Genomic DNA, 26,545 nt, shown 5'->3' with positions numbered 1-26,545 from the left:
AGAAAACATACTACTATAACCCAGAATGCCAACCGCATGGTAAAAAGCATTAAGTGTTTTGAGAGAGCTTTGCCTGTCAATCGTAGGCAGCGCCACCAGCGTTGCCATGCACTCAGCATAGCAACGCTTGTGGCGCTGCCTACGATTGACAGGCAAAGCTCTCTCAAAACACTTAATGCTTTTTACCATGCGGTTGGCATTCTGGGTTATAGTAGTATGTTTTCTGTGATTTAGATGAGATGTTTACTTCAAAGTCGCTGCAATCACTGCATTTTGACAAAACCTGAATTAGATCAAGGATATAAAATAACACAGGTATTTCTAGTAATACAATTACAAAGGTTCTACTGGAAATGTATATTTATTTGAAACAGAAGGTACAGCAGTAGCATGTTGTATGGAACCTGAGGTATATCTATATATATATATCTGATCAACTACTAAAACTACAACAGAACTTATTGATAATTTTATTGATAAAAATCGGATATGGTGACTATATTTGATTGAATCATTGACTGGTACATACTTGGTATGGTAAAACTAAACTTAACTGTATGGTGCACATTTTTTCTTATAAGTATATATTTCCATAAAGATTACAATTTCAATAAAATCTGCGAACTCTCAAAAATATTTCTTTAAAATACAACATATAATGCGAATCGATTAACAATCTAATAAAACGATATGTATAATAATATAATATATATATAAAACACTATAAGCTCTATATAAAATATAAGAAGCACAGCGATATCTACAAACTATATACAGGAGGTGTTAAGTAATATTTGTCGTATGTACAAAAGTTATGACTAAACGGTTAAAGGTTCAATGGCACTTGACTCGACTATTGCACTACGGTATTCTAACTGAGGAGGTACATAGTTGCTGAGCACCGCAGAATTACTGGAACCGGTTAAGTACAAAAACGGATTGAGCAAAACGGTCCGAAAAGATACTGTGAACGTAAATAACGACTACTGTACAAAATAAGCCCACTAATTGTATACAGGATGCATTACAGGCATTGCTGAGGGAAATTCCCTTACGAATTCTAGGAACCTAATTGTTACTCGTAGGATGTATAACCGACTTACGCTATATACATGACTCGATTTGACTAAACTTTACACTAACCAATAAACATCTAAATATACGTCAAACTAAAATAAAACTTACGGTATTAAGAGCTCCGAGTGTTCTACCTCTAACTGTAACAGTAACAAAGCGTAATTGATTGCCTTCCCCGTAGAGCCGGAGTGTTTCCTAGCTCGTTTTCTCCGATGCCGCTCAATCGCACAACCACAGGAACGTCTTAATTCGACCAGTCTTACCTTCGAAACTCCTAGTCTTTAATATTTATCACAATACAAATGCCCTAGTGGCGCAGTGCTAGTGGCGTCAGAAGTGAATATCACGGACGTCCGTGGGTGTCTCAGCTTTGGCGTGTTGCGCGGCGTGCTGAGGCTGCGGCTGCTCCAGGAGCTTCTCTGATTGGTCCACCACTGGAGGCCGTTCTACACTCGGCTCTGAGGATAACTTGGTGTTGGAGATGGCCGAAGTGACCATCTCTTCAATCTGGGACAAACAGCTTTGGAGATAGTCCTGGAACAAACAATACAATTGTAAATAGGAAAACTAATTTACCAACCTTTATTTTTTCATGTAGCCTAATTGTATTTTGAAAATGTATTTATTTGGTGTACCCCTTTTGAGGGAAAATCAATAAAAGAATGATGATGATGATGATGATTAGACAGCTGCGGACTCAGTCTGTAACTTAACTATGTCCCTAATACCAATTATCATTCATTCATTTTTGAGTGAACCCATAACACTGATCACATAAAATAGTGCAATTCATGAGCACAAACACTGCAATGAAAACAAAATTATATGAATAGCAACTTAAAAAATCAATGAAGGTGGAGCTAAAGTTTTTTGCAAATCAGAGAAACCCCAACCAATAAAGTACAATGAATGGCCACAGTGATTTAAAAAAATGCAGTCACATGATGAAAACTGTGTAATGAGTTTCTATTATGTGGAGCCGTGATGAGAGTGGATGATTGGTCCTTTGTGTGAAGGGGGCCACTTAGATGCGGGTTAGCTCAAGGCTGAAACAGCAAATCCATTCTGATGTCAGGGTCACTATGGGGTTAAATGGGGAAAACGTAAAATTTGCCTTTTTGTTAAGAAATTATAATGCATTTGGTTGGATTTTAAAAGATTTTTAAAGAATGAAAAACATAAGTATCAATCCAGTTTGATATCATGGTATTTATGGGGTTGAAAAAAGAAAACATTGAATCTGTGTTTCCATTTATAAAATGAAGACAATGGGACTTGTAAACATCTAATTTTCCAAAATGACATCAATATGAAGTCTGAAATTCTAAAGTCACTATAGGGTTAAACAAGTATTTTTTTTCCTCAGGAGATTATGCCAAAGGAAATTCTATGATATAGCTGAGTAGTTAATTAGTGCTCAGCTACAAATCAGAAGTTTACCGATTCATCTAAGGTGGTTCAAAACGGGACCCGGATGTCCGATCATTATGGGATTTTAATAAATAATCCAGTCTAAAGAACCAGTTCAGTACCAAAGCTATCATCTCATCCATTCAACCCATATCTACTCATCTTCACATAGGCCATACCCCAATGTGTCTTATTATCTTTTATTTTATAGAAACTTATGATTTGTTTTAGATAACTGTGGTTGTTTCGAGTATGAAGTATTTACCATCTCAATGTGCAGTATCCTCTGCAGCCTAAGCAGTAGTTCAGGCAAAGGAACATTGTTCTTGGAGGTCCAGTCGAGGCCATGCAGAGCAGCGGCGACACTGGCTGCGGATATCATACTGGCTGTGTATCTGCAGAACTTGTAGTCTGGAAACAAACAATGGAAATTATTGTGTGCATTCTCAGTGTAAAAAAATATGTGAAAGTGTATTTGAAGAATTAAAAAAAGAAACAGCAAGTTCTGTAAGTGGTTGTTTGGGATTTTTGTGGCTTCATATTTACATCTAGAAGCATTGGTCCACTGTACTCACACATAAGTTGTACTACTCTATAGCTCATCCTAAATTAAACGTGTTTAATTGTTAAAAAAATAAATTGTAGCATGTATAAAAAGGGTAAAATCAAAATGTACTGTATAACTTTTTACAATCAATACACTATATTTCAATATTGTATTGTTTACAACATCTATGCTTCAGTGGATGTTGTTTTTACAATTTTAATTCTAATTCCATCAACTAACAAAATACATTAGAATGTAGAATATTATTTTATTAAATGGCATTTTTTTAGAATGACGTCCAAGTAAAAGAAATTTCTAATTGCCAGATTTCTTTGATTAATTATGTAATTAATTATACAGTGTAGTGTTAATCTCAAAACACCTTTTAAGCCTTTTTCATACAACATATTACACTGGCGACCTTCCAATTTGGACCTCATTTCAACTTGGAGAAAAGGGCCAATCACGCCACGATAAAATCAATCAAATTTTCTCTGCATTCAAAAATCATTGTTAACCTTGATGAGTGTAAGGCTGTGATGTTAAGGGTGGGGGTGCGTCAGCGGTAAGAGTAAATGGGTAATGGTAATGTACAATAGCCGGAGAATGCGACGGGCTGTGTGGCCTGGTGTGGTGTCCTTGTGGCTGGGCGGTCCACGGCGTGTGTGTGAGTGTGTGAACGCTCGCGTGTGTATGTGAACACCGTGAGAAACGCAGACTACTCGGCCTCTTTTCAAACAAGTAAATATAGTTCGTCCGCCGAAAGAACAGGTCTTCACACAAAGGATGTGTAAGGCATGTAGCCGACTTTGAGAAGAAGGCGTTGTCGGACAAGGGATTGCCTATTAATTGGTCTCATGTTGGAATTTGTGTGAACGGAGTTTAATGAAAAAGTTACGAATCGATTTTGACACTTCGACTCAACATTAGTGTTGCTCCATAGGGAAGGGAAATATGTGGAATAGAATATTTAAGGTTCAAACTATGATTTTTTTACAAATATTGCCGCATTGAAAATACAAATAAAAAACAATTATTCTAAAAACACTTAAAAAAGTTTCATTTAGTGGTTCACGTGAAGTAGTTTTTTTCCAATAATCAACCACATCGCAACTGTATTTTTTAATTTGTACTATTATTTTCCCCCTTGCGTCTTTTACGTAGGTAGTAAGTATGTCTTTTTGGCATACATTTAAGTTCCGTTGACCCACAATTAGACCATCGCGAGTTGAATTGTAAATCCCGATAAGTTATTGATGAATGCGAGCTTTAAGGTTGTTCTGACTGAGGTATTTAAAAGTTAAATCAATCACGCTTTAAATCTTTGAGTCGATTTACAAGCATATGCATTGAGCGATTTAAAAGCCTCCTTGGGCGATTTTTCCAGATATTAACCTAGATAGCACTTTTGTAAATGTTAACTGCTATTTGCGTTGAATTTTGCTGATGTTTCATCGAAATATTGTATACGACTTTTAGATTAAAATTTTTGACGATTGACACTACAGACTAAAACAGTATATTTCACTGTAATGTTTAGATCTGAGGTTTTTAAAAGTTGAATCGATCACGCTGAACCAAGTCGGTTTAAAAACCTTTCGGTTTGATATTCTTGAATAGTTGACTGCCATTGATTACAATAATATGGCGATGCTATACACATATTGTTTATGGGACGTTATTTTAAAATCGTTTTATGTGTTTATGCTGATGTTAGTGATGTTAAACCGACTTGTTTGGGAGTTTTTTTGCAACTAGCGTTCTTTGTTTGGCAGTAATAGCTTGCGTATGTTTCACTAGAAAGTTACTATTGCAAACAAAATATTAATCACGAATTCCTAGAACAACCATCGTCATGCTCTGTGTTTGAACGTTCCTATCGCTCCAGACTGTTGTTCCCGGCCCGAGACCTCTACAGGGAGGTCGTCGCGTCGTCGCGCCGCTGCCCCAAAGAGGCCCCTAACGTCTGGTTCTTTATCAGGGCCACGAGATATGCTGATTTTCATGCCGTTGCACTCTAGCCGCCATCTTGGACACCTTATCGATATTTGCACACTTCCTGTCGCCTCTCGAGAGCAGCCTGTGATTGGTCGATGGTCGCAGAGTTCACACTCGTGTCGGAACGAGGCAAGGTCGCTATATCGATTGCACGATTTGCCTTTTCGATCTTTAGGGTCATTAAAAAAAATTTTAATCGTGCATCTCATTGGGAAACAAACACAAATGTGGAATTCATTAATAATTTTCGTGTGTCAAATCGTGTTTCGCTTCTTGTGGCAGACTTTCAGTTTCAAGAGAATTCTTCACGAGAAAGTTTTCTTCGTCGATTTAAACTCTGTATGAAATTAAAATACCAAAACAACCGTCACGTTTAATCAGTGGCGAGGCAATTCTACAAAATGAGTCCGGACAAAAGAATAACTATCACAACAAACGGTGTGATAGAATTACGTAAAAAAAAACTAGTTACAGTAAGTACAATTGTATAGTCAAACCCAAATCAATGTCTTATCAAATCAAGTATTCCAAGCAACCCTAAACTAATTGAAAACTAATGGACTTATAAGTGCCAAAGTGCCCATACAAATGATTCTAGATCACCACAACCCTAAAAGAAATAGGCCTATATCAAATACTTCTCCGGCCTACTTGAGAAGTTGTGACCTTAAAGTTGTCTATGCAAATGCAAACGTTTTCCAAGAAAGATGAATCACAATGATGCAAGATAGAGTCTTATAACGGACGAGGGAAGCAGACGCAGACTTACTGACGTGTGAAGTGAATACTGGGAAGTGTACCGTGACGATCTACGTGGCGTCTGCTGTCTGTTGTGGATCATCATACACCCATACACCGGTACAATCCCACTCAGCAGGCCTATCTGACAATGTGACCTTCATTTCTTCAATAAGAATACTAACATTATACTATGAAATTTATATATTGATATTATACTATAAAACTGAAATAATTCACGATAAAGGGTGCTTTAACATCGTAAATTTTAGACTCGTAAATCCTAAATCAAACTTGTCATAACAATTTTCCATTTTTCTTCACATTCGCGAATCCATCAGAAATTTAAAGCGAACACGACTTCACGCACACGTACGTGAAAACACACGTACCGCCCCAGACGCAATCATTCATTGAAACTGAAACAAAGAAACCGACAGTCGATGTTAGCGGGGCGCGTAGTACACAGCGGGAATGAATGAATCGATGTTTTTAGAAAGACTGCAGTCGAATATGGACGCAGCATTCTTTCAGATAGGATGTTGCTATGACGCTTATTTGAAGGTCGCAGTGATCACTAAACGCCGCCGGGCAAGGGGGAGGGAGTTTCCGGCCCCTCCCCCACACACAGATAACTATGATATACTGACCGTATACAATTTGGGCAGCGGACACGGACTGGTTCAAACAATAAAACATTAAGCCGTGGGTCGCGGGAAGAAATCATGATGAACAAGATCCATATCGTTAGTTGCTTTACTGAGTCACCCCTCGCCTGTGTATTTGTACATTAGTTTATGAAGCGGACTTCGAAAGTATTATACAGATTGTTAAAGAAAAAACAATGCAAGTAAGAAATATTCACAAAATCTTTGAGACTTCTTGAGTCGCCGTCACCTAGAGTATTTTTTATTTCCTGCCAAATCCGAACTTCGAGAAAATATCCTATTGATGGTTAAGTAAAAAATTTAAAATATAGGTAATAAGATAAGTTAAATATATTTCAATTCAACAATGTAACGTCCAACTTTTGATTTATTGTTAAGTTTGACATAAAATGCGAAATAAAGTTTCTAGACGAGATAACGTGGAAACCAACTGTGTTGTTTATGCAACAAAATGCAACAACTTATTTACTTTGCATTTCCGATGCATCAAGATAATAGCGTGATAAGAAACGAAGAAAAAACCTAAACGAGACTTTAAATTCGTGCAATCATTTAACTTGTTAGAATGTGTTACAATGAGCAATACACTCCAGTAGTGTTTGGGGGGCTTTTAATCCGCACTGAAAACATTTAAATGACACATTTGTGACAGCTAGATCCATTGAGAGATTTAAGAACCATCTTTGTAACTATTTTGTAATTGGAGATTGAATAGTTTGAACTCGGTGCAACATTGTAGCCGGTTTATCACTGGTGCCTTGTTGACGTACAGAGTTTAAGTTCAATCAGCTGTTTTTAGCCTCTTATCTTATCCAATGAATGGGCAAGTCAGATGGTCATTGCCAGTCATTAGTAATTCTAGTCTCTCTAGTTTAATTAGCATTTCCTGTCTCCCAAAACCAACTCACTTTGTTCGTCTTATATCACCGTCAGGAACAGAAATGTTGGGATAGCAGTGAGGATATTTTTACCAGAATTATTTCGTAGATTGTTCCAATTTAGTTCCTTGGTTATGGTATTTTAGAGTGGTTACTTTGCACGTTGTCTTATAAACCAATCGAAACTAAAACAATAGGTCTAAAATCTAAACAAAATAAAGCTGTTCATGTTCAAGTTGTCAAGTATAAGGTATAGTCTACTAAAAAAAACAAAACAAAAAAAACTAAGGTTACAAATGTTTTATTGAATAGTACATTTTTTATACAGTAGGAGTAACGAAAAAATGTGGTAGGACCACATTTGAGCTTAAACTAAATATTCACTTATAAAGTACCCAGAAGTAGGCATTCCATTCCTATGTTAAAGTTATAGCAATTTTTCGTTTCAAAAATGACTTTTGTATAATAATTGAAACACTGTTTGGGTGTCCTATGAAATGCCCCTTTGGCTGACGTTTTAATCAAATCATACATAAATAAAACCTACAGCAGCCATAGCATAGAACCTTTTGTCCCCACTATCAAATTATAGAAAATTTATAGAGAAATAGACAAAAGCAACACACACTCTGATAGTGGCTCAATATCTAATTAACAAATTCATTTATGTTCTCTTTTGTAAACAATTTTGACAGCGGATCCATGAATGGAATGTCTTATTCAGTGCCCAAAGCCAACATTAGCAAGATTTGAACCCTCGTACCTCTGGCACACAGGGCGATGAAGGTCTGGGCGTGTCGTCGGACCATGTGACACTCACAGGACTGAAGATCTAGAGGAACTCTGGCGAGAATGTGACTGACAAAGTCATACGCCGTCACTGCGGATATCTCCCACTTGAGCTTGGCTAAGACCAGGACCTCCCACCTCTGAAACAGGGAGACTGTCAGGACCATGGCAGACAAGGAAGTGGTCGGGGAGGATTTAGAACTTAGGGGAGAAAGCTACTGTACGCCATGCAAGAATTGGCTCATCTTAGACCAGGACCTCCCACCTCTGAAACAGGGAGACTATCAGGACCATGGCAGACGAGGACTTAGGGGAGAAAGCTACTGTACGCCATGCAAGAATTGGCTCATCTTAGACCAGGACCTCCCACCTCTGAAACAGGGAGACTATCAGGACCATGGCAGACGAGGACTTAGGGGAGAAAGCTACTGTACGCCATGCAAGAATTGGCTCATCTTAGACCAGGACCTCCCACCTCTGAAACAGGGAGACTGTCAGGACCATGGCAGACGAGGACGTGGTCGGGGAGGATTTAGAACTTAGGGGAGAAAGCTACTGTACGCCATGCAAGAATTGGCTCATCTTAGACCAGGACCTCCCACCTCTGAAACAGGGAGACTGTCAGGACCATGGCAGACGAGGACGTGGTCGGGGAGGATTTAGAACTTAAGGGGGGAAAGCTACTGTACGCCATGCAAGAATTGGCTCATCTTAGACCAGGACCTCCCACCTCTGAAACAGGGAGACTGTCAGGACCATGGCAGACGAGGAAGTGGTCGGGGAGGATTTAGAACTTAGGGGAGAAAGCTACTGTACGCCATGCAAGAATTGGCTCATCTTAGACCAGGACCTCCCACCTCTGAAACAGGGAGACTGTCAGGACCATGGCAGACGAGGACGTGGTCGGGGAGGATTTAGAACTTAAGGGGGGAAAGCTACTGTACGCCATGCAAGAATTGGCTCATCTTAGACCAGGACCTCTCACCTCTGAAACAGGGAGACTGTCAGGACCATGGCAGACGAGGAAGTGGTCGGGGAGGATTTAGAACTTAGGGGAGAAAGCTACTGTACGCCATGCAAGAATTGGCTCATCTTAGACCAGGACCTCCCACCTCTGAAACAGGGAGACTGTCAGGACCATGGCAGACGAGGAAGTGGTCGGGGAGGATTTAGAACTTAGGGGAGAGCTACTGTACGCCATGCAAGAATTGGCTCATCTTAGTAAGTGGAAAGTTGCACAGCGCAAGAATTGCAATTTATCCATAGTAAATCTTATTTAATAGAAAGCTACAATCGTGTTAGGAACTTTTTTAGTGTGGAAGCATAATAATAGTAATGTAATATAGATAGGCTGAGTGTTTAAAATACGCTATTAGATTGGAGTTGGTAGATCAAGATGGGAAAAAATGGGATTCTTGTGATATAGGGGGAAAAGTTTAAGATTGTTGGTAGATGGTCTACAGGCAGTTGAAGGGTTGTTCTTACGTATAAAATAACTCTAACGAACTAACTGGAAGTCAGAAAAGATCATTTTAGCGATCTTAATATGTATAGGCTTAACTATGTATAACCTGATTCCTTCCGCGGAATTTTAAATAACCTATGCGGTGCTGTTAGGGTATTTTCTGCCACAAAACTGGTTGCAACAATATTTTTTTTCAATTTTCAGTAGTTCTATTAGTTAATTATTTATGGATACCGTGGGCTAGTTTATAAAACTGGTTTATCTGTTTCCAACACTTGTCACAATTTTATCCTAAAGGACTTCAGTGCACACCCCCGTTCAAGTCTCTATACACACAAATTATGATCGGGGGGGGGGGGGGGGTATTTTTGGGTCAAAATACAATTTTATCGTTCTAATAGTGTTTAAAAATGTTGAGTTGTAAATATAGTTCATTGAAATTTTCCATAGTCAAGTCTAAACTATTATTGCGGACAGATTTTCATTCATACACCAAGAAAGAAGGATAAATAGAAAACTGTGCCTTTATTATAACCGATACATTATGGAAATGTAAATTCTTTTACAATTTTTTCACATCAAAATAATCGGAAACGTCATTAGCGTTCAAACGAGTTGCTAAAACCAATTCAGAATGTCGTTTAACAAACAAGAACATGTCAAGTTGGACAGCAATCCATGTCGGAAATCAATGTTCCCTTTAAAGAGCCAGCCAAAATATTTCGAGCCGATTAAAACAAAACACGTTCTTCAAACGATCGCGACACGTAAAAAAGAAACCCGATCGTTGGTCGGCGCTGCACACTACACTTTCATCTGCGGCCTTGGGCGGAATGAAAAACTGGTTCTCGTTTTGTTAAGTTAATAACGAAATGAGCCGAAGCCATCCGAGCCCCACTCGGCGTGTAATAAGGCGGTGCCAGGCTGCAATCAGCTGAACAAATATCATTGTTGAGTTACGACGGTGGTAAATTAGAGTGAAATTAGGGATTTATCCGTGTACGATTCGAGCTCATAGAGGACCTTATTTGTATAACGCCGGGACAAACGGAATCTACATAACTACGAGGGGGGAAAACAAACGGAACATAATCCAAACATAACACTCTCACCGTTAACACCGACGACAGGAAATAGCTGGCATTCCGGGTCGAGTTCCACTACTTGAGTCCACGGTTGTAAAGATAAACATTTCGGCAGGAGGAAACGGGCTGTCTACTAGATACGAGACGGTAACACTAAACGTTATACAAACCAACGAATACTCGTGTAGACCCATGGAAACTGTTAGCTGAGAGTCTAACCTCGTTAACCTGTCAGTACATTTTCCCGGTCCTCATCGTATAAGTGGGTGATGAGGTCAACTACAGGATTTCCAAAGTGTTAAGTACGCAGTATAATTGGTAATTACCTCTCGAAGCACCCCGCCACTACCGGAATGCCGACCAATCGTGGAGAAGACCTGCGAGCCGCGTGAAATCTATAATGTCTTATTAACAGACCCTCCAGCTTCTTGCCGGGTTTTTTTGTCGGAGTACGACCACCTACCAGTCCGCGTCTACAGTGGATTCCTTTGTCTGGTCCATGCCTTGGATTACACGCTCATTGCCGTTAATGAGGCTCCATCGCGGATTACTTAATTATAATTGTCTGAGAGAACACGTGAATGGTGTGACGATTGGATTGGTTTCCCATTGTTAAGTATCGTTGTTAAGTGAGCAAGAATTTACGTGGCGTTCAATTTAGTATTTCAGAGCAATTTTACAACTGGAAATACCAGAGTAAGGCCTGGCAACAGTTATTTACAAATACATCATCCCATTTGGTCGTAATAATGTCGTTAGTGAAATGATCTATAAATAAAGAGAAGACGTAAATGCACTCAATCGGTGCCGAACATTACCGTAATATTGTCTTCACCTGATGACGTAAAGGATGATTAATCTATACTGGGAAATGTGTAATGCACTAATGAACTATATTAGAGTTATCAGGGTCTAAAAGTTTGCCGAGAAGATTACAAACCAACATTCACAATTTATTTACCTCACATTTGGAAACATCCAATAAAATTCTTTTGTGATTTGGGAAAGACCCCATCAATTTCTCTACTGCAAATACTTTTCAGAGAAAAAGATCCTAAACCGAGATTAGATCTTTGTTCTGAAACAAATGAAACGCCAACATCTCCTAGGGACGTGTCGGCTCGTGGGGCGAAGACCTGACAAAAGTAAAGGCCTCGACCGATGTTCCGAGAAGTCCCGACCTTCTGGCAAGTTATTTGGAGGGATACTGGAGTGGAGCCGACAAACGCGGGCTCGACGGCCGAGAGCGGCGCGCGGAGTGATTTACTACCTCCGCGGAGGCGCTAACGATATTCACAGAATGAATGAGAACCGAGGACTCAACTGTTGCCAAAACCTGAGTGGGAGACTGGGTGAGGTCTGTGTGTCCTTGGACATTCACTGTGGTCCTGTCTGGGGATGTGGACGGGGTTATACACTTTGAGGATACTTGGACATTCACTGTGGTCCTGTCTGGGGATATGGACGGGGTTATACACTTTGAGGATACTTGGACATTCACTGTGGTCCTGTCTGGGGATGTGGACGGGGTTATACACTTTGAGGATACTTGGACATTCACTGTGGCCCTGTCTGGGGATGTGGACGGGGTTATACACTTTGAGGATACTTGGACATTCACTGTGGCCCTGTCTGGGGATGTGGACGGGGTTATACACATTGAGGATACTTGGACATTCACTGTGGTCCTGCCTGGGGATGTGGACCGGGTTATACACTTGGACATTCACTGCGGTCCTTTCTGGGGATGTGGAAGGAGTTGTACACTTTGAGGATACTTGGACATTCACTGTGATCCTGCCTGGGGATGTGGACCGGGTTATACACTTGAACATTCACTGCGGTCCTTTCTGGGGATGTGGAAGGAGTTGTACACATTGAGGATACTTGGACATTCACTGCGGTCCTTTCTGGGGATGTGGAAGGAGTTGTACACTTTGAGGATACTTGGACATTCACTGTGATCCTGCCTGTCTGGGGATGTGGACGGGGTTATAAACTTTGAGGATACTGAGATTGGAGATGACATTGTTATCACTATTGTTAGGCATTTTTTTTAAGAGGTTGGCGGCCTCTTTGAACATTGCATCTGCCCGTCCACATAGACTACCGACTGAGCCATCGACTCACCTAAGTTAAGTTAGTTACCTACCTATTAAGTTAGTTTGGTGATGTTTCAGTCCAGGGAGCCGAAACCCCACCGGACTGAGACTACACACCATAGAGTGTATTTTATCCGGGAAATGAAAGCAAGAGTGTAGGATAACAAAGTTTCTAGTCAGGATAGTGTCAGGGCCATTTTTCAAATAAATGTTAATCATAATCAGGCTATTTAAATCATACTAATATTATCACACTAAATATTAGCTTTGACTGTTAATACAACAACTTCTGTATCCAATAGTCAATGATATTAGTATAATTAAAATTGCCTGATAACAACTTAAGGGTGCCAGAAATTCTTAAAAAATAAAGATATGTATGTTTGAATTATAATTATGCTATACTATACTTTCTTCATTTAGAGAATGTTGGCACTTTTCAAACAATATTGGAATGATAGACTAGCCTACATGTTACGAATAAACTGACAAATAATGTGAGTACTCAGTGAAAGTAGTGACAATAATTTATTTGAACCATTTTACTAACATCTTCTTTTTAAGCCAACATAAACTCAACTCATTTGTTTACATTCTCTCCTTTAAATTAATAACATGTGTTTTAATTATTAGTAAGCATACAATATTAACATTGACAACAGCTGGCAATTACCAGTAAGTTAAACCATTGACTATAGGTTAAACCAACACATCATAACACTACAATATTAACTTAGTGCTACAATATTTAACATGGTGAACTCATTGTTAAGAGGTCAATTAGTAACAAAAATGAATGAATGAAAAAACCCTGGTGGTTTTAAAACCGCGATCATTCAGGAAAATCAAAGGATTACCGGATACCGCGTTGGGAGGAAGCAACATAATCGCTTGGAAAACGGAAGTTTGGGAAGGGAAACCACTGAACCAATGAACTGCCTCAAGACGTGATAAGAAAATCAGCTGAGCGACCTACGCTCTAGATAAGAGATAAAATCATCAGATGGTCCGGTAGTTCGACACTTTGGCTCGCCAACTTATAAACAAAATTGTTTGCCAACTTGTTTCTCCTTCTAATAGATTACTTTCTTAAAATAATTACTGAGCAATTTAATTCCATATTTTATTAATGTTTTACCATTGTATTACCAATTAATTCAGATAACGACGCAACTTGATTTTTACTGAAACTGAAATAAATGGTGAGTGCAAAATGGAGTGAGGTGCATTTTTTAAGTTATTGCCTAGCTCTTTAAGTAAGGCTCATTAAACACAATATGAAGACCATGTGGGTCGAGTTTCGAGCAATCCAACATCCAACGAGTCTAGAACTATGTTTCTTAACAACACTTTGTAGTCAGAACATACCCACAGTAGGACGCGCGTCATACCACTGAAATAAAAATGTTCCAGAGATTTATCAGCAATCTAATCAGCATATTTGAATTCCTAAATTTGATCACGGATTCAAGACTCTCTGGAATTTGCTCAAGAATGTTTAAGTGTAAAAATAACTCACCCACAGATCTTGGAGAGTGATAGAGTTGTCTGTGTAGTAGACTATCGTCTCAGCACTGACGGGCCGAGGTTCTCTCAGTTTGGACGCCACGAGCAGACAAGCGCTTCCCAGCAGTTGTAGCTGAGACTTCTTGATGGGACAGATGCTGAGGAACCTGTCCAGGTAGTTGATACTAAGTGGGAACACATCCTCCTGACACTTCTGCTCTTCGCACACCTGGGGACAAGAGAAGAGTTCAGAGTTTGTACAAGATCATGACTGCTGCAACTGAGGACAGATGCTGAGGAACCTGTCCAGGTAGTTGATACTAAGTGGGAACACATCCTCCTGACACTTCTGCTCTTCGCACACCTGGGAACAAGGGAAAGAGTTCAGAGTTTGTACAGGATCATGACTGATGCAACTGAGGACAGATGCTGAGGAACCTGTCCAGGTAGTTGATACTAAGTGGGAACACATCCTCCTGACACTTCTGCTCTTCGCACACCTGGGGACAAGGGAAGAGTTCAGAGTTTGGACAGGATCATGACTGCTGCAACTGAGGACAGATGCTGAGGAACCTGTCCAGGTAGTTGATACTAAGTGGGAACACATCCTCCTGACACTTCTGCTCTTCGCACACCTGGGGACAAGAGAAGAGTTCAGAGTTTGGACAGGATCATGACTGCTGCAACTGAGGACAGATGCTGAGGAACCTGTCCAGGTAGTTGATACTAAGTGGGAACACATCCTCCTGACACTTCTGCTCTTCGCACACCTGGGGACAAGGGAAGAGTTCAGAGTTTGGACAGGATCATGACTGCTGCAACTGAGGACAGATGCTGAGGAACCTGTCCAGGTAGTTGATACTAAGTGGGAACACATCCTCCTGACACTTCTGCTCTTCACACACCTGGGGACAAGGGAAGAGTTCAGAGTTTGGACAGGATCATGGCTGCTGCAACTGAGGACAGATGCTGAGGAACCTGTCCAGGTAGTTGATACTAAGTGGGAACACATCCTCCTGACACTTCTGCTCTTCGCACACCTGGGGACAAGGGAAGAGTTCAGAGTTTGGACAGGATCATGACTGCTGCAACTGAGGGCAGATGCTGAGGAACCTGTCCAGGTAGTTGATACTAAGTGGGAACACATCCTCCTGACACTTCTGCTCTTCGCACACCTGGGAACAAGGGAAGAGTTCAGAGTTTGGACAGGATCATGACTGCTGCAACTGAGGACAGATGCTGAGGAACCTGTCCAGGTAGTTGATACTAAGTGGGAACACATCCTCCTGACACTTCTGCTCTTCGCACACCTGGGGACAAGAGAAGAGTTCAGAGTTTGAACAGGATCATGGCTGCTGCAGAAGAACATTGATGGTCAGTGACGCTGAGGCTGTTAAGCTTTAAAAGGAAAACTAGAATATTATGCCACGAGGAAAGTTCATTATTAGGACGGATTCATGGGTGCTGCGACGAAAAAAGATTGGAAAAGAATTTTAACATCGATTGTCAGAGAAGCAAGCTGTGGAAGCAAAACTGGAAATTATTCATAATTCACGTTGGCTCCAGAATTGATCCTCGGAAACTATTACAGTAGAACCTTGATAAGAAGACTCTCATGGGGATAATTAAAAAAGACTTGTTATCAAGGTTGACTCCTTATTGAGGTTTGCATATCATGTGATTAAGGGTAAAGTAAATTAAAGGGGATATGAAAATGACACTTGTTTTCAAGGGTGACTTGTTATCGAGGGTCTTCTTATCGAGGTTCCACTGTATAAAAAAACAACTTAAGATAGTAAAATGAAGTACATGAGGATAAAATTCCCCTATAGACGGTTAATATCTGAGAATATTGAGAACTGGAAGGTCACACATTAAAAGTATTATTTTGGGCAAAAATATTACTGCCTACAATATTATTGTAGGATTTTTAACAACACAATTGGCAAACTGCGACTCAACTGGAACGGTCAAAAAGGACGCGACCTTGGTACGATTGTAATACGTAATGTTATACGTATTTCGGAGCAGGGCCCATGTTTTATAGTACATTATCGATACAGTGCAGTAGACATGACTTGCAAACTGCTGTCGACAGCCCATACATATCCATCAGCAACTAAAACTTGCCACGCCACTCGACCACAGGTCGTGTCACTGAACAATGAATGATCCATATGATATATTGTACAGGCCAAGTTGAGTACGACGAACGATTTTTGTTTTCACATACTGATTCACTTGACGAAGAATCCATATCATGAACATGTTGTTTGACAAGGTAAAGACCATAGCTCATTATACAGGTTGTTCCACTTTAAAACGAATTTCGAAATTGAGTACGGTACAGTTTGTGATGGTTTGTGTCACTAAACAACAAATAGTCTACAGTAATCTTAAAGTTGTAATTGAGTACAGATTATGTCGAATAACGGAAAAATTTAGTTCTTTTTGTGTTGCCTAGCAACGGATAATTGAAACTTAGCAAGGAATAGTCGGATTTCTTACAACCAATAATCCAAATATTGTTGAACAAATCTCATCAAATTAAACTGAATACTGTAATCCATATTTTGCCCAGATTATATCGATCAATGCCCGTTTGACTTGATTGATTTCCTATACTAACAGACTAAATAGTTAGTACAAATCTTTCTGTGATGATAAGTGTTGAAATGGTGTCTGTACACCAATCTGTTTGATGTTCTATTGATCAAAGTTATTCAGTATATTATTCCTATTCTTTGTATATTCATAGCAAAAGCCCAGCTTATCGCTGAGTCATATAACGAATGTATGTGTAATTTCAACCAGATTACTTAAATGTCTCATAACGTTAAATTTTCCAAAACGTGAATAATTTGGACGTTTTTCAAGACTTGAAACAACCCATGTTCCTACACTCGGGGTTACACAAGTTATACGATGTTTTGACGGAGACGGCACTATCGTAGTGTCGTTGTAAGTGTGTGTGTGTGTTAGTGAGGAGGCCAGACAGCGGAGGCCGGAGTTGGGGGCGGCGCCGTGGAGGCGGGAGGTTCACTAGGGATGCCGCTAACACAAGTACAACGTGCATCCTACATTGACATTCCTACATGTACACAACCGACGTGTAAACGCATCCAACATGCATACCTACGTGCTGTGGACAACGGATACTACGTGTGCAGGCGATTTGAAAAAGCCTATACTGTTGGTTAGATACTTTTTTTCTAAAATTGAATTAGGTCGATTTAAAATGGGCACTGAAATAAATTTTATTTTTCCTATTTAGTTTTCAAACCATTTTAACTTGAGACTGAGCGATCGGAAAATCCTTGGTTAGACGTTTAAAGACTCCCCAAAGAAAATTGAAAATCCCATTTTATGGACATTTTAAGGTTGACATGAATGCATTAATTCGTCCAACAACATATTCAAACCAACATAAACTTGTAAGTATAACTTTGATTGGTTGAAAGACAAACTATTCTTTTGCAAGACCCTTCTCTCAAACTGGAAACTCCGATCTCACGGGCAGGCGCAAATTATCTCTGAGGATTGGAATTAGGATACGGTAACCAGAATTATTTAAAAAAATTGTCCTAGTAAGTCCTAGTTTAACAAAAACTAACAAAACAACAACAACAACAAACAAACAACACAATTTGGCTCAAAACTTACAATCACCAAACATAGCCACCGATTTCTGGTGAAATCGGAGGTATAGATTAGTTATTCCCCCTAAAAGATATATACATATTTACAGATGCAGAGTAGTATTTTCTGACTAGAGGATATTAAAATATCGAGAACATGCTTTGGAAAACATGCTATCAGCAACATTTATCATGATTATATTTTAAAATATCAAACTTTATAGTTTCAATCCAGAAAGATAATTGTCAGGTTAAAGCTTAAAAGTAAAAATGTTAAAAAAGTTGAAAAAATTAAATAACTAGGTACTTTTGAACGTGCTTCCCAAGAGGATTTCTTGATAGGTGAAATGAAACACATATCAACATTGTAACGATTGATACGATAGCGATGTCAATTTGAGTGGACGACAGATGAAGAGGCCCGACGTGTGTCTGTGTGTGTTGAATGTGTGTCGTATTTGTTGTGTGGGCGCCAGGCTGCTAGGCGATTTGCCGATCGGATGTTTGCCGAGTGGCGCCCGCCAACAGCTGGGACTGATAACATAGGATAACACAGCAACAGAAACAGGACCACAGAGATGGGTATGGAGGCTTGGGTATGGTCAGCAGGGATATGGATAACATAGCTCGTGATAGGGGTTTGAGTTCGATTAACATAACTGAGCGGTGGGTCAGAAGAAAGAGTGGTTGTAGCAGTTAGTTTGAAATAACTCGGAGCACATGAAAAGAGCCCGAAATGTTAATCCCCAAAAAGGTTCACAAATCTTAAGCATGGAAAGAGCCCGGGTCTCCACAGGTACCTGAGGAAGAGGACGCTGACTCGTGTTCTAAAATAGTGTTGTGTTTGGTTGGGTTAGGTTAGGTTAAGTTGGGTTAGGTTAGGTAAACATACTATTTCTTTTAGTAATGTAAACATATTTTAATAATCTATATTTTAATAATGTATCTTTTAACAGTATATCTTTTAATATTGTAAATAAATTCATGTATTTCAACTGTGTTAATGGTTCTTCCTCCTTTGAATACCCGTTGTGAAAGTTCTAGGAAGAGTCTGGGCTCTTTTCGTACCGTCCTGGGTGGGACCTTGGAGGTCCGGGCGCTTTTCAAGCGTCTGCCTGAGTTTTTGGGCTCTTTTCATGTGCGTCCAAATAACTGGGTATAGAGATTTAGGTTAGGTCGACATTGCTGGTTATTTTAGTTTATGTTGGTTAACGTGGCTGGTGCAGCGAACACGGAATAATTCGCTGGGTGAAGAGACAAGAGCTCAGTCAAAATGGTTGGATATTAAGGATTTGCAGATTGGGGAGGATAATTGAACATTATTGCTTAAAAAAAATATTCAAGATCATGTAAGAAACTCATAAGTAGTATTGGGTATGGCCTCGAACATAAAGCACAAACAATTAATAGAGCGACAGACTTGGTTTCGTATCACGCTTATAATAAAGAAGGAATACATTTATGTAACATTACTTTTTAAACAAACTGACTCGCTAAAAATACAGATAAATGAAAAGACTAACCACGTACTAATGAACATTTTATAAATTAAATGTGTAAGTTTCCAATTAAACAAACAACCTAGGCAGTGGATTCTTAGAGGTAGTTTAAATGTCTAATTTAACGACGCCAAATCACCAGAGTAATTTACAATGTTGGGGATTTATAAAGGAAAAAATAATGCTTAAAAGTGACGAGGTTACATAAAATAGATTGTACGACGGGTTCAGATATCCCATTTCCCCTAGTTAATGCTTATGGAAAGCCATTAATATGAGGGATGAGCCTGTTACAACGCTAGTTTAGATCACTGACATATTTATGGCGCGAAATCGTGTAAATCAGATAAAAAAAGCTTCCACAGGGCTCAAACTGGTAAGGATAGAATTAAATTCTAAATATCGACATTAAAAAGTATATACTATTTTAGTTAAGTTTTAAAAACTGTTGAGGAGTTTAGTCAAACGATGTAACCCTTTTTTCTTAGTAAATACGATGTAAACAAGTGAAGGTTGCATTTAAAAATTTCACAAAACTAATTTTCATTAGGCCTATGTTAAATTTGCAGAATATACAAAGAAGTTAAACTTTTCGACAAGCAGATTAAAAGTGTGGACGTCAAAAAAAAAAAAAAAACTACGTTTATACATTAATCGTTTGATATATAAAATTATCGAAAATGGACCTATTTAACAAAGTTATTTTTTTTTATCAAGAATGATACAGTAATACTGTTAAATAAGAAGAGCTTAGCCTATTTTGAAAAATTGTTAACTAAACGAAAATAAACCTAAAGGCCGCAACATCACAAATTATTTAAAAATATTCACAGAAATCGAACAAGAAAGATTTCAAAGAAATAATTCATGTGCTTATCTGAGGCAAAAACATCGTTTTTACTGTGTATATAACAGTTTACAAACAACATGAAGTAACGCTACCTTGTGTCCCATAATGCGTACAAGGCGTGTAGTGAAGGCTTATTTGTTTTAAAGTGAATAGTTATTGGTATAAATTAGTAGTTCACTTCTGTTACAAAGAATAACGCGAAAAAATATAGGCTATAACTATAGAATTTATAAATTTCGTCTATCTTAAATATAGTATCGATTGAGTTTAGCTTTAAAATAGCATCTGCGAGTAAAGCATTGATTTAACATGTTAATAAAATTTGAACAAAGTAATTACTTTGTTTTGTTTGCAGTGAATAGAATATCTACGTAAAATAAAATGAAAAAAATATATATTCTATGTTAAAAACGGCACAAACATGAAACATTGTTAGACATTTTGCGATGTCTACGAAAAATAACACAAATATAAAGCACACGCACTACAAACAATGCACATAATATATATATATATATATCCGCCTACTCGCCAGTTTAGCTTTTCTGCGTCGTGTTTGAAATACAGTAGGCCTACTGACAGTTCTATAATACCTGTAGGCTATATTTGATTTCGTTGTAGTTGGGGATATATACTAAGACATAAAGAGTTATATACATACGCAAAACGCGCAAAATAACAATAAACTACTACTATTTAACAACTACAACTATTATTTTGTTACATTTTACTACTATTTTATTAAAATAGTTACTACTGTATTTAACAAGTTAGTTGCAACAAACAAAATGCGCATTGAATACCTCAACGGGTTAAATAATCATAACATTAAATTTACAGCATTATGAGCAATGGTAAATATTTAATATATGGTAAATATATTGGTTTTAAGTTTGCAGACTCGACATATTTTATAGAACGTAAAAATTGTTACACAATGTTTGCCAATTTATCTGTTAGATAATTGACGCAAAAGCCTCACTAAAACTTGATTCGGATACATCTTTGTATTTAACAAGAATAAATAATATTTTGTCGAAAGAAAGTCCGTTTTTTTACTATTGAACCACGAAATATATTCAAGAACAATTGAACTACAATGAATTCAACACGGCGTCAATAACAGAATTGCTTCATTTTGGATTGTTGAGTCAATTGCGCCAGAACCTGTTTTTGCTTACTACTTAGGCCTATTTGTGGATAGCAAAAGTAAAAATTAGTATTTTTAAATTAATGATATGTAAAATACCATAAGCTATACGTAAGATTGGAAAACTTATTATAATGCCTTTATTGTGATTAAAAACGAATACTTAAGTTAATTGTTTTAAATATCGCAATTTTACAGTATTAATTAAAATTGAACGTTACAAAAATTAGTAGGCTCTACAAAGCATTAAGTTACAATACATAAAACGTATGTGAATATACATTATATACGAACATGTCAACATGCCTTCTGTATATTTAAATTAAATCCTATATCTCTGTAAAATAATAACAAACTTTATCATTTTCAATATTTTAACTCTTAATGAGAGTTACAAGTTTTAAACTGTTCCGTGTTCGAAACCTTCACTATATTCGTGACGTTTAGGTTGCTCTTTATTTTGAGGTAAAATTTAGGAATACAATTTTGTATATGGTACGGTATATGTTTTTACATCGGATACATTTACAATGACAAAGCTATTATTTATAATTAAACTACAATATAGCTCTCAATAATAGCGCGTAGTCGATACAATGTAACAGTTTTAGACTATTTTAAAATGCGTTGAAATCTATTATAAATCGATTTGCATTTAACCATTGGAACAGATTTTAACATTCGTTCTTTTTCAATCGGCCATAAAAATGTATAATGCTATATGCTGTAAATTTGATGTTAATAATAATATTAATAGTTAAAGAACGACATCTTCCGATCGATGGAGACGAAGAAAGACCACCATCTTCGGTAATAATGTAAACAACTGTAGATGCCGTAGAAGTAGAACTGTACGTAGTTGATAAAATAGCATCCTTTGCCTTTAACGAAGAAAAAATTCTACGTCATTGGCATTTCCCGTGATTATGCCTGATTTCTAGCCTCGTTTGATCGCGCTGATTTCGTTACGTGAAATTCAGATACGTAGCGATTTTGCAATCGAATTTAAAATCCCTCCAAGGAAAGTTTTGTCTAACATTATAGTTCTGGTAATTCTGTTTGATGAATCAAAGGAAATTGTTACAAGTCATTGTTTCCTAGATGCGTTTCGTTAACTAGGATATTAGACAATTATCCACTGTATGAAACAGATTTTAATAGAGTAAATTTAGCGTGAGGTATTAGTTGGATGCTAAAAAAGAATCAATGTTTACAATCTCTTTCAGGAGCCTACTCGGCCCACCCTTGTCCTTTGTTAGCGCTGGTTCCTCTCGGGATTTCGGCACGAGCCGATCCTCGGGGATTACGTTTTTTGTTTTTTTTTACTTTGTGCTTACCAAAATACACCTGTTTACTTTTCCGGAACTTTTAGCAAATGTAGGTTACGTATATGTAATGACACTTAGGTCTTTAACGATATAACAATGATAAAATAATGCGTCAGTTTTGTGATAGAAATACATATATTTGAAAGAAGAATAAAATATGTAAGAATGTCAGAAGTAAGAATGATATCACTGCCATATTTTCTAGAAGAAAATCAGTAATTTGTTGTGTGCGTTTTCTTATTTTATTTTGATACTGTTCAAAGGATAAATGATCTACTTGTGCAAACTTGTAGGTACTTACACACAAAATGCCCCTCGAATACAGCTTTTTCGTTCTACGAATATTTTTTTCAAAACCATCACAAATATTATATTTTATAGATACACCGGTACCAGTGTTAGCTACAACTGTAAACCTGTTTCGCCTTTTAATAGGGATAAAACCTTTTAAAACCCTGATTCAATTTCAGGAAAATCCATCCTTGTAGTATGCTATTGAGAAGTTGTTTTAGCTTAATAGTTAATGTAAAATAGTGTAATAAGAATGATGGTATTGCAAGATATAAATGATTACAATAATGATATTTATTATCATTACTGTAATCATTTATATCTTGCAATAAGTATGAGAATTCACTTCGTTCATTCAATTATTCAGGTTATTTGATCGTTTTTAAGACTTTTAACCTTTAATTTGTTGTGCAATACAGTACTAGGTACACAAGGTCTACAGTCAAGTTTGCTATCCCAAAAGCGACGAACGCGTGATGATGGTGCAGTTTTGTTGTTTTAAGAATTGTAGGCATTAATGAATCGAAGTAATGTAACTAAATCTATTAATAGCGACTTGTTTCGACTTATACTATACAATCAAGATTTTAAAACTCTTGAAAAGGGTAATAAGGCTAACCACATGTTAGTCTACATTACGAAATCTCACGAAAAATGACAAAATCTCCAAACTGTCGTCAAGTCAAGTAGATCGTGTCTCTTAACACTTAAGTAGGTAATAGCTCTAGCTGCATCCTAGGTATTAAGTTAACTTTCTCATGCACTATAACAGTTCTTCAGTTAGGATTGGTTGATAACTGAAAACTGGATTTTATCTTTTCCTTCAGGATGAAATGTAACCTAAATCATATGCAATACCATGCAGGTTAAACTAATTGCCTATTTACTTATATGCAGTATCTTTGTTGTTATCATTGTCATCCCAATATTATCGGTCTTTGAGACTTTTAACCATAAGAACTATCAAATCGTCTCGTTCAATCTATACATGCACTTGATTGTATGCTTAACACTACTCCGCTTATAAGTTGAATCAGCTGATTGTTACGTGTCTTACATTATTGTTTATTGCACCCAACGTAATCAGCTGTTTCTCGTATTTCCTCAGTCAGTATTGTTATTTGTTTTATTGCGCTCTAGGTACTTTGAACAGATGTTATCAGCTGATTCGTGTGTGTTCTCAGCATTTTTTCACTATACCTTAAAGCTACTGTTCCTCAGCACTGTTGTTATTGTTATTGTTGTGTTGTTGTTGTGTTGTTGTTGTTATTGTTGACACTGTACCCACCTCCCACATCCAATCAGCGACAATCCTCCTCATGTCCGGATTCAGTTCTCTCTGGACACACTCGAAGTAGTTGATGCCGCTCGCATACTTGTCCTCGTCCGTCAGCAGGTTCCTCAGCACGCGTGCGTCGTTCAGCAAAGCCGGGTCAGCGTAGGATCTACATTCGCACTCGGTTTCGCAACATAATAAATCCATATTTGATATATTACAAACACTTCGGTACACTAAACGCACTTAGGAATCGGAAGGAACTAACGTTTGAGCTCGCCACTACGCGACTGCACGACTTACACCTGGAGGCAGCCCAGGCAGGAATGATAAAAATTAAAGAGTGGTGGAATTCCTCGCCGGCTCCCCACCACCTGATGTTTCCCATAGCCCCCCCTTCCACACCGGAGAATGAAAGACATTGCGGGCGAGCTTCACATATCCGCCGCCGCAGCGCTGCCGGCGCCTGCCACTCTTGTTCTTGTTGTGGTCCAGGGTCCAGTCCAGTCCCAGTCCCAGAGTTAGACAAAGGAGGCCTTGCCTTCGACGTGGACTGTCCCTGCGTCGCCACTGTCGGCAAACATCGCAAACTTTCCCTTTGTTACACGATTAAATCGGGTCTTTTGCAAAAGATCAACACATCAGTGACAAGTTTAGAAACTTTTAAATTGTTTGACGATGATATCAAAAATTGACACAAGAAAGAGAGTTTAACCTAGCCTAACTAAAAATGGCAAAAAGTTAAGATAGGTTTTACCCAAGATAAAATCATTGTATAATCGGTTATTCTGTAGGCGAGAATGTTTAAAATTACATAAAACACAAACATTTTAATTAATCGAATAAACCATTACTGTTCATTACACCAAAGCTTTATTTCAGCATTTTTCGGAAAATTCAAATAGTAGCTCACCTAGTTCATCAGCTGTGTTTCTATCAAGTTTCAAGTGAGATGAATGTAATTGTTTAGTAAATAATAATACTATGTTCCCAATAGTGCAGTAAACATAGGCGAAAAATTCCATAAACGCTCCCAAAAAAATAGCACAAGCAAGGAATTTGGTAAAGATGTTGGGTGTGCCTTCCATTTGAACATACTAAAAGTCCCCTAAAATTGAAACGTCCTACGGCAGCCATATTGGAAAATGGCGGCATATTTATGTATTTTTTTATATATTGGCTTTATTATTAGATACAGGAAAAATCTAACCGTACAAAATGTAGTCCATCTAAAAATACTCATTTTTTGTACTTATCATTTTTCTCTAAACCTAACGGTTTTTGAGTTATTTGTGATTAAATGTATTTAGTTTGTTTTTTTTTTCTAAAAAATAGGCGAAACTTATCGAAATTGACTGTAAAGTTTTCAAGGTTTACGACAATTCATCCCATTTAGCTAAATAGTGTGATACTATAAAATTTAACTTTATTTAATGAGTAAAATAACTCCGCCACCCACAGCAAACCTGCAGACTCAGAAAATTTCCATTTGGCTAATTGCATGTTTTATTAAATGTATATAAATAAAATTAGTTTTAACAAGTACCTAGGTTTGCTGCTACAGGGACGGTAATATAGTTTGTTTTTTAGTAAAATATCAATAGCTTAGTATAAAATAATCTATTTTTCCAAAATAAATCCATAAACAAGAAAACTACAACACTATTTTACTTATTCATAAGAATAGCATGGGAATTTGTAAATTTACAAATTACACATTTAAATTGACATATTGTGGTTACTAAAAACATGGGGATTCACCGTCACAATTCGAATACTAAACAAAGGGGGTTTCAAAAGGTGATGGAACAAGTTATTTTAGTAATATTAACTCGTATTCAAGCACCCAAAATGTTGTAAGCAGTGAGGTAATCAACCATGTTTTGTAAAGTACGCAATATTAATATTAATATCTTATCCTCATTTTGTACCCATTAAATAAAGTTACTTTTTTAATATTTTGATGCTACCACCACACTAACACAAGTAGTGGAGTTGACATCATATTGTAAATTTGGAAGATCGTTTTTCGTGTCTAGTTCATGTTGGTCACACTGAACGCTAGTGACGAATACATTTTGTTTCATTATCTTAGGGGTAATTTTGTGATTTGTACTTTACTGTTTGGTTATATAACTAGGGAACGTATAATTGTTTGCGATTAGATAGTTTTATTCGGGTTAACTAGGTTTTCAATGACTGACATAACTAGAAACAAATTGTAAACAAACCACGACCTCTACAGTCCAG

General features: G+C 37.7%; 1 protein-coding gene across 1 annotated transcript; it reads right to left on the bottom strand.

Annotated features, from left to right (window-relative positions):
- Positions 1-350: 350 nt before the first annotated feature.
- LOC128989868 (G1/S-specific cyclin-D2-like) lies at positions 351-24,586 on the bottom strand. Its single transcript, XM_054411960.1, has 5 exons — positions 24,308-24,586; positions 14,277-14,492; positions 8,080-8,245; positions 2,753-2,898; positions 351-1,611 (listed from the first exon to the last, which is right to left on the bottom strand). The coding sequence occupies exons 1-5, from the start codon at positions 24,500-24,502 to the stop codon at positions 1,408-1,410; spliced, it is 927 nt and encodes a 308-aa protein (XP_054267935.1). The 5' UTR covers positions 24,503-24,586; the 3' UTR covers positions 351-1,407.
- Positions 24,587-26,545: the final 1,959 nt, after the last annotated feature.

The sequence above is a fragment of the Macrosteles quadrilineatus genome, unplaced genomic scaffold (assembly GCF_028750875.1).
Source record: "Macrosteles quadrilineatus isolate MER2022 unplaced genomic scaffold, UCM_ALF_1.0 Scaffold_3__2_contigs__length_128488019, whole genome shotgun sequence".
Classification (NCBI taxonomy): domain Eukaryota; kingdom Metazoa; phylum Arthropoda; class Insecta; order Hemiptera; family Cicadellidae; genus Macrosteles; species Macrosteles quadrilineatus.
This window is presented reverse-complemented; position numbering and strand designations above follow the sequence as displayed.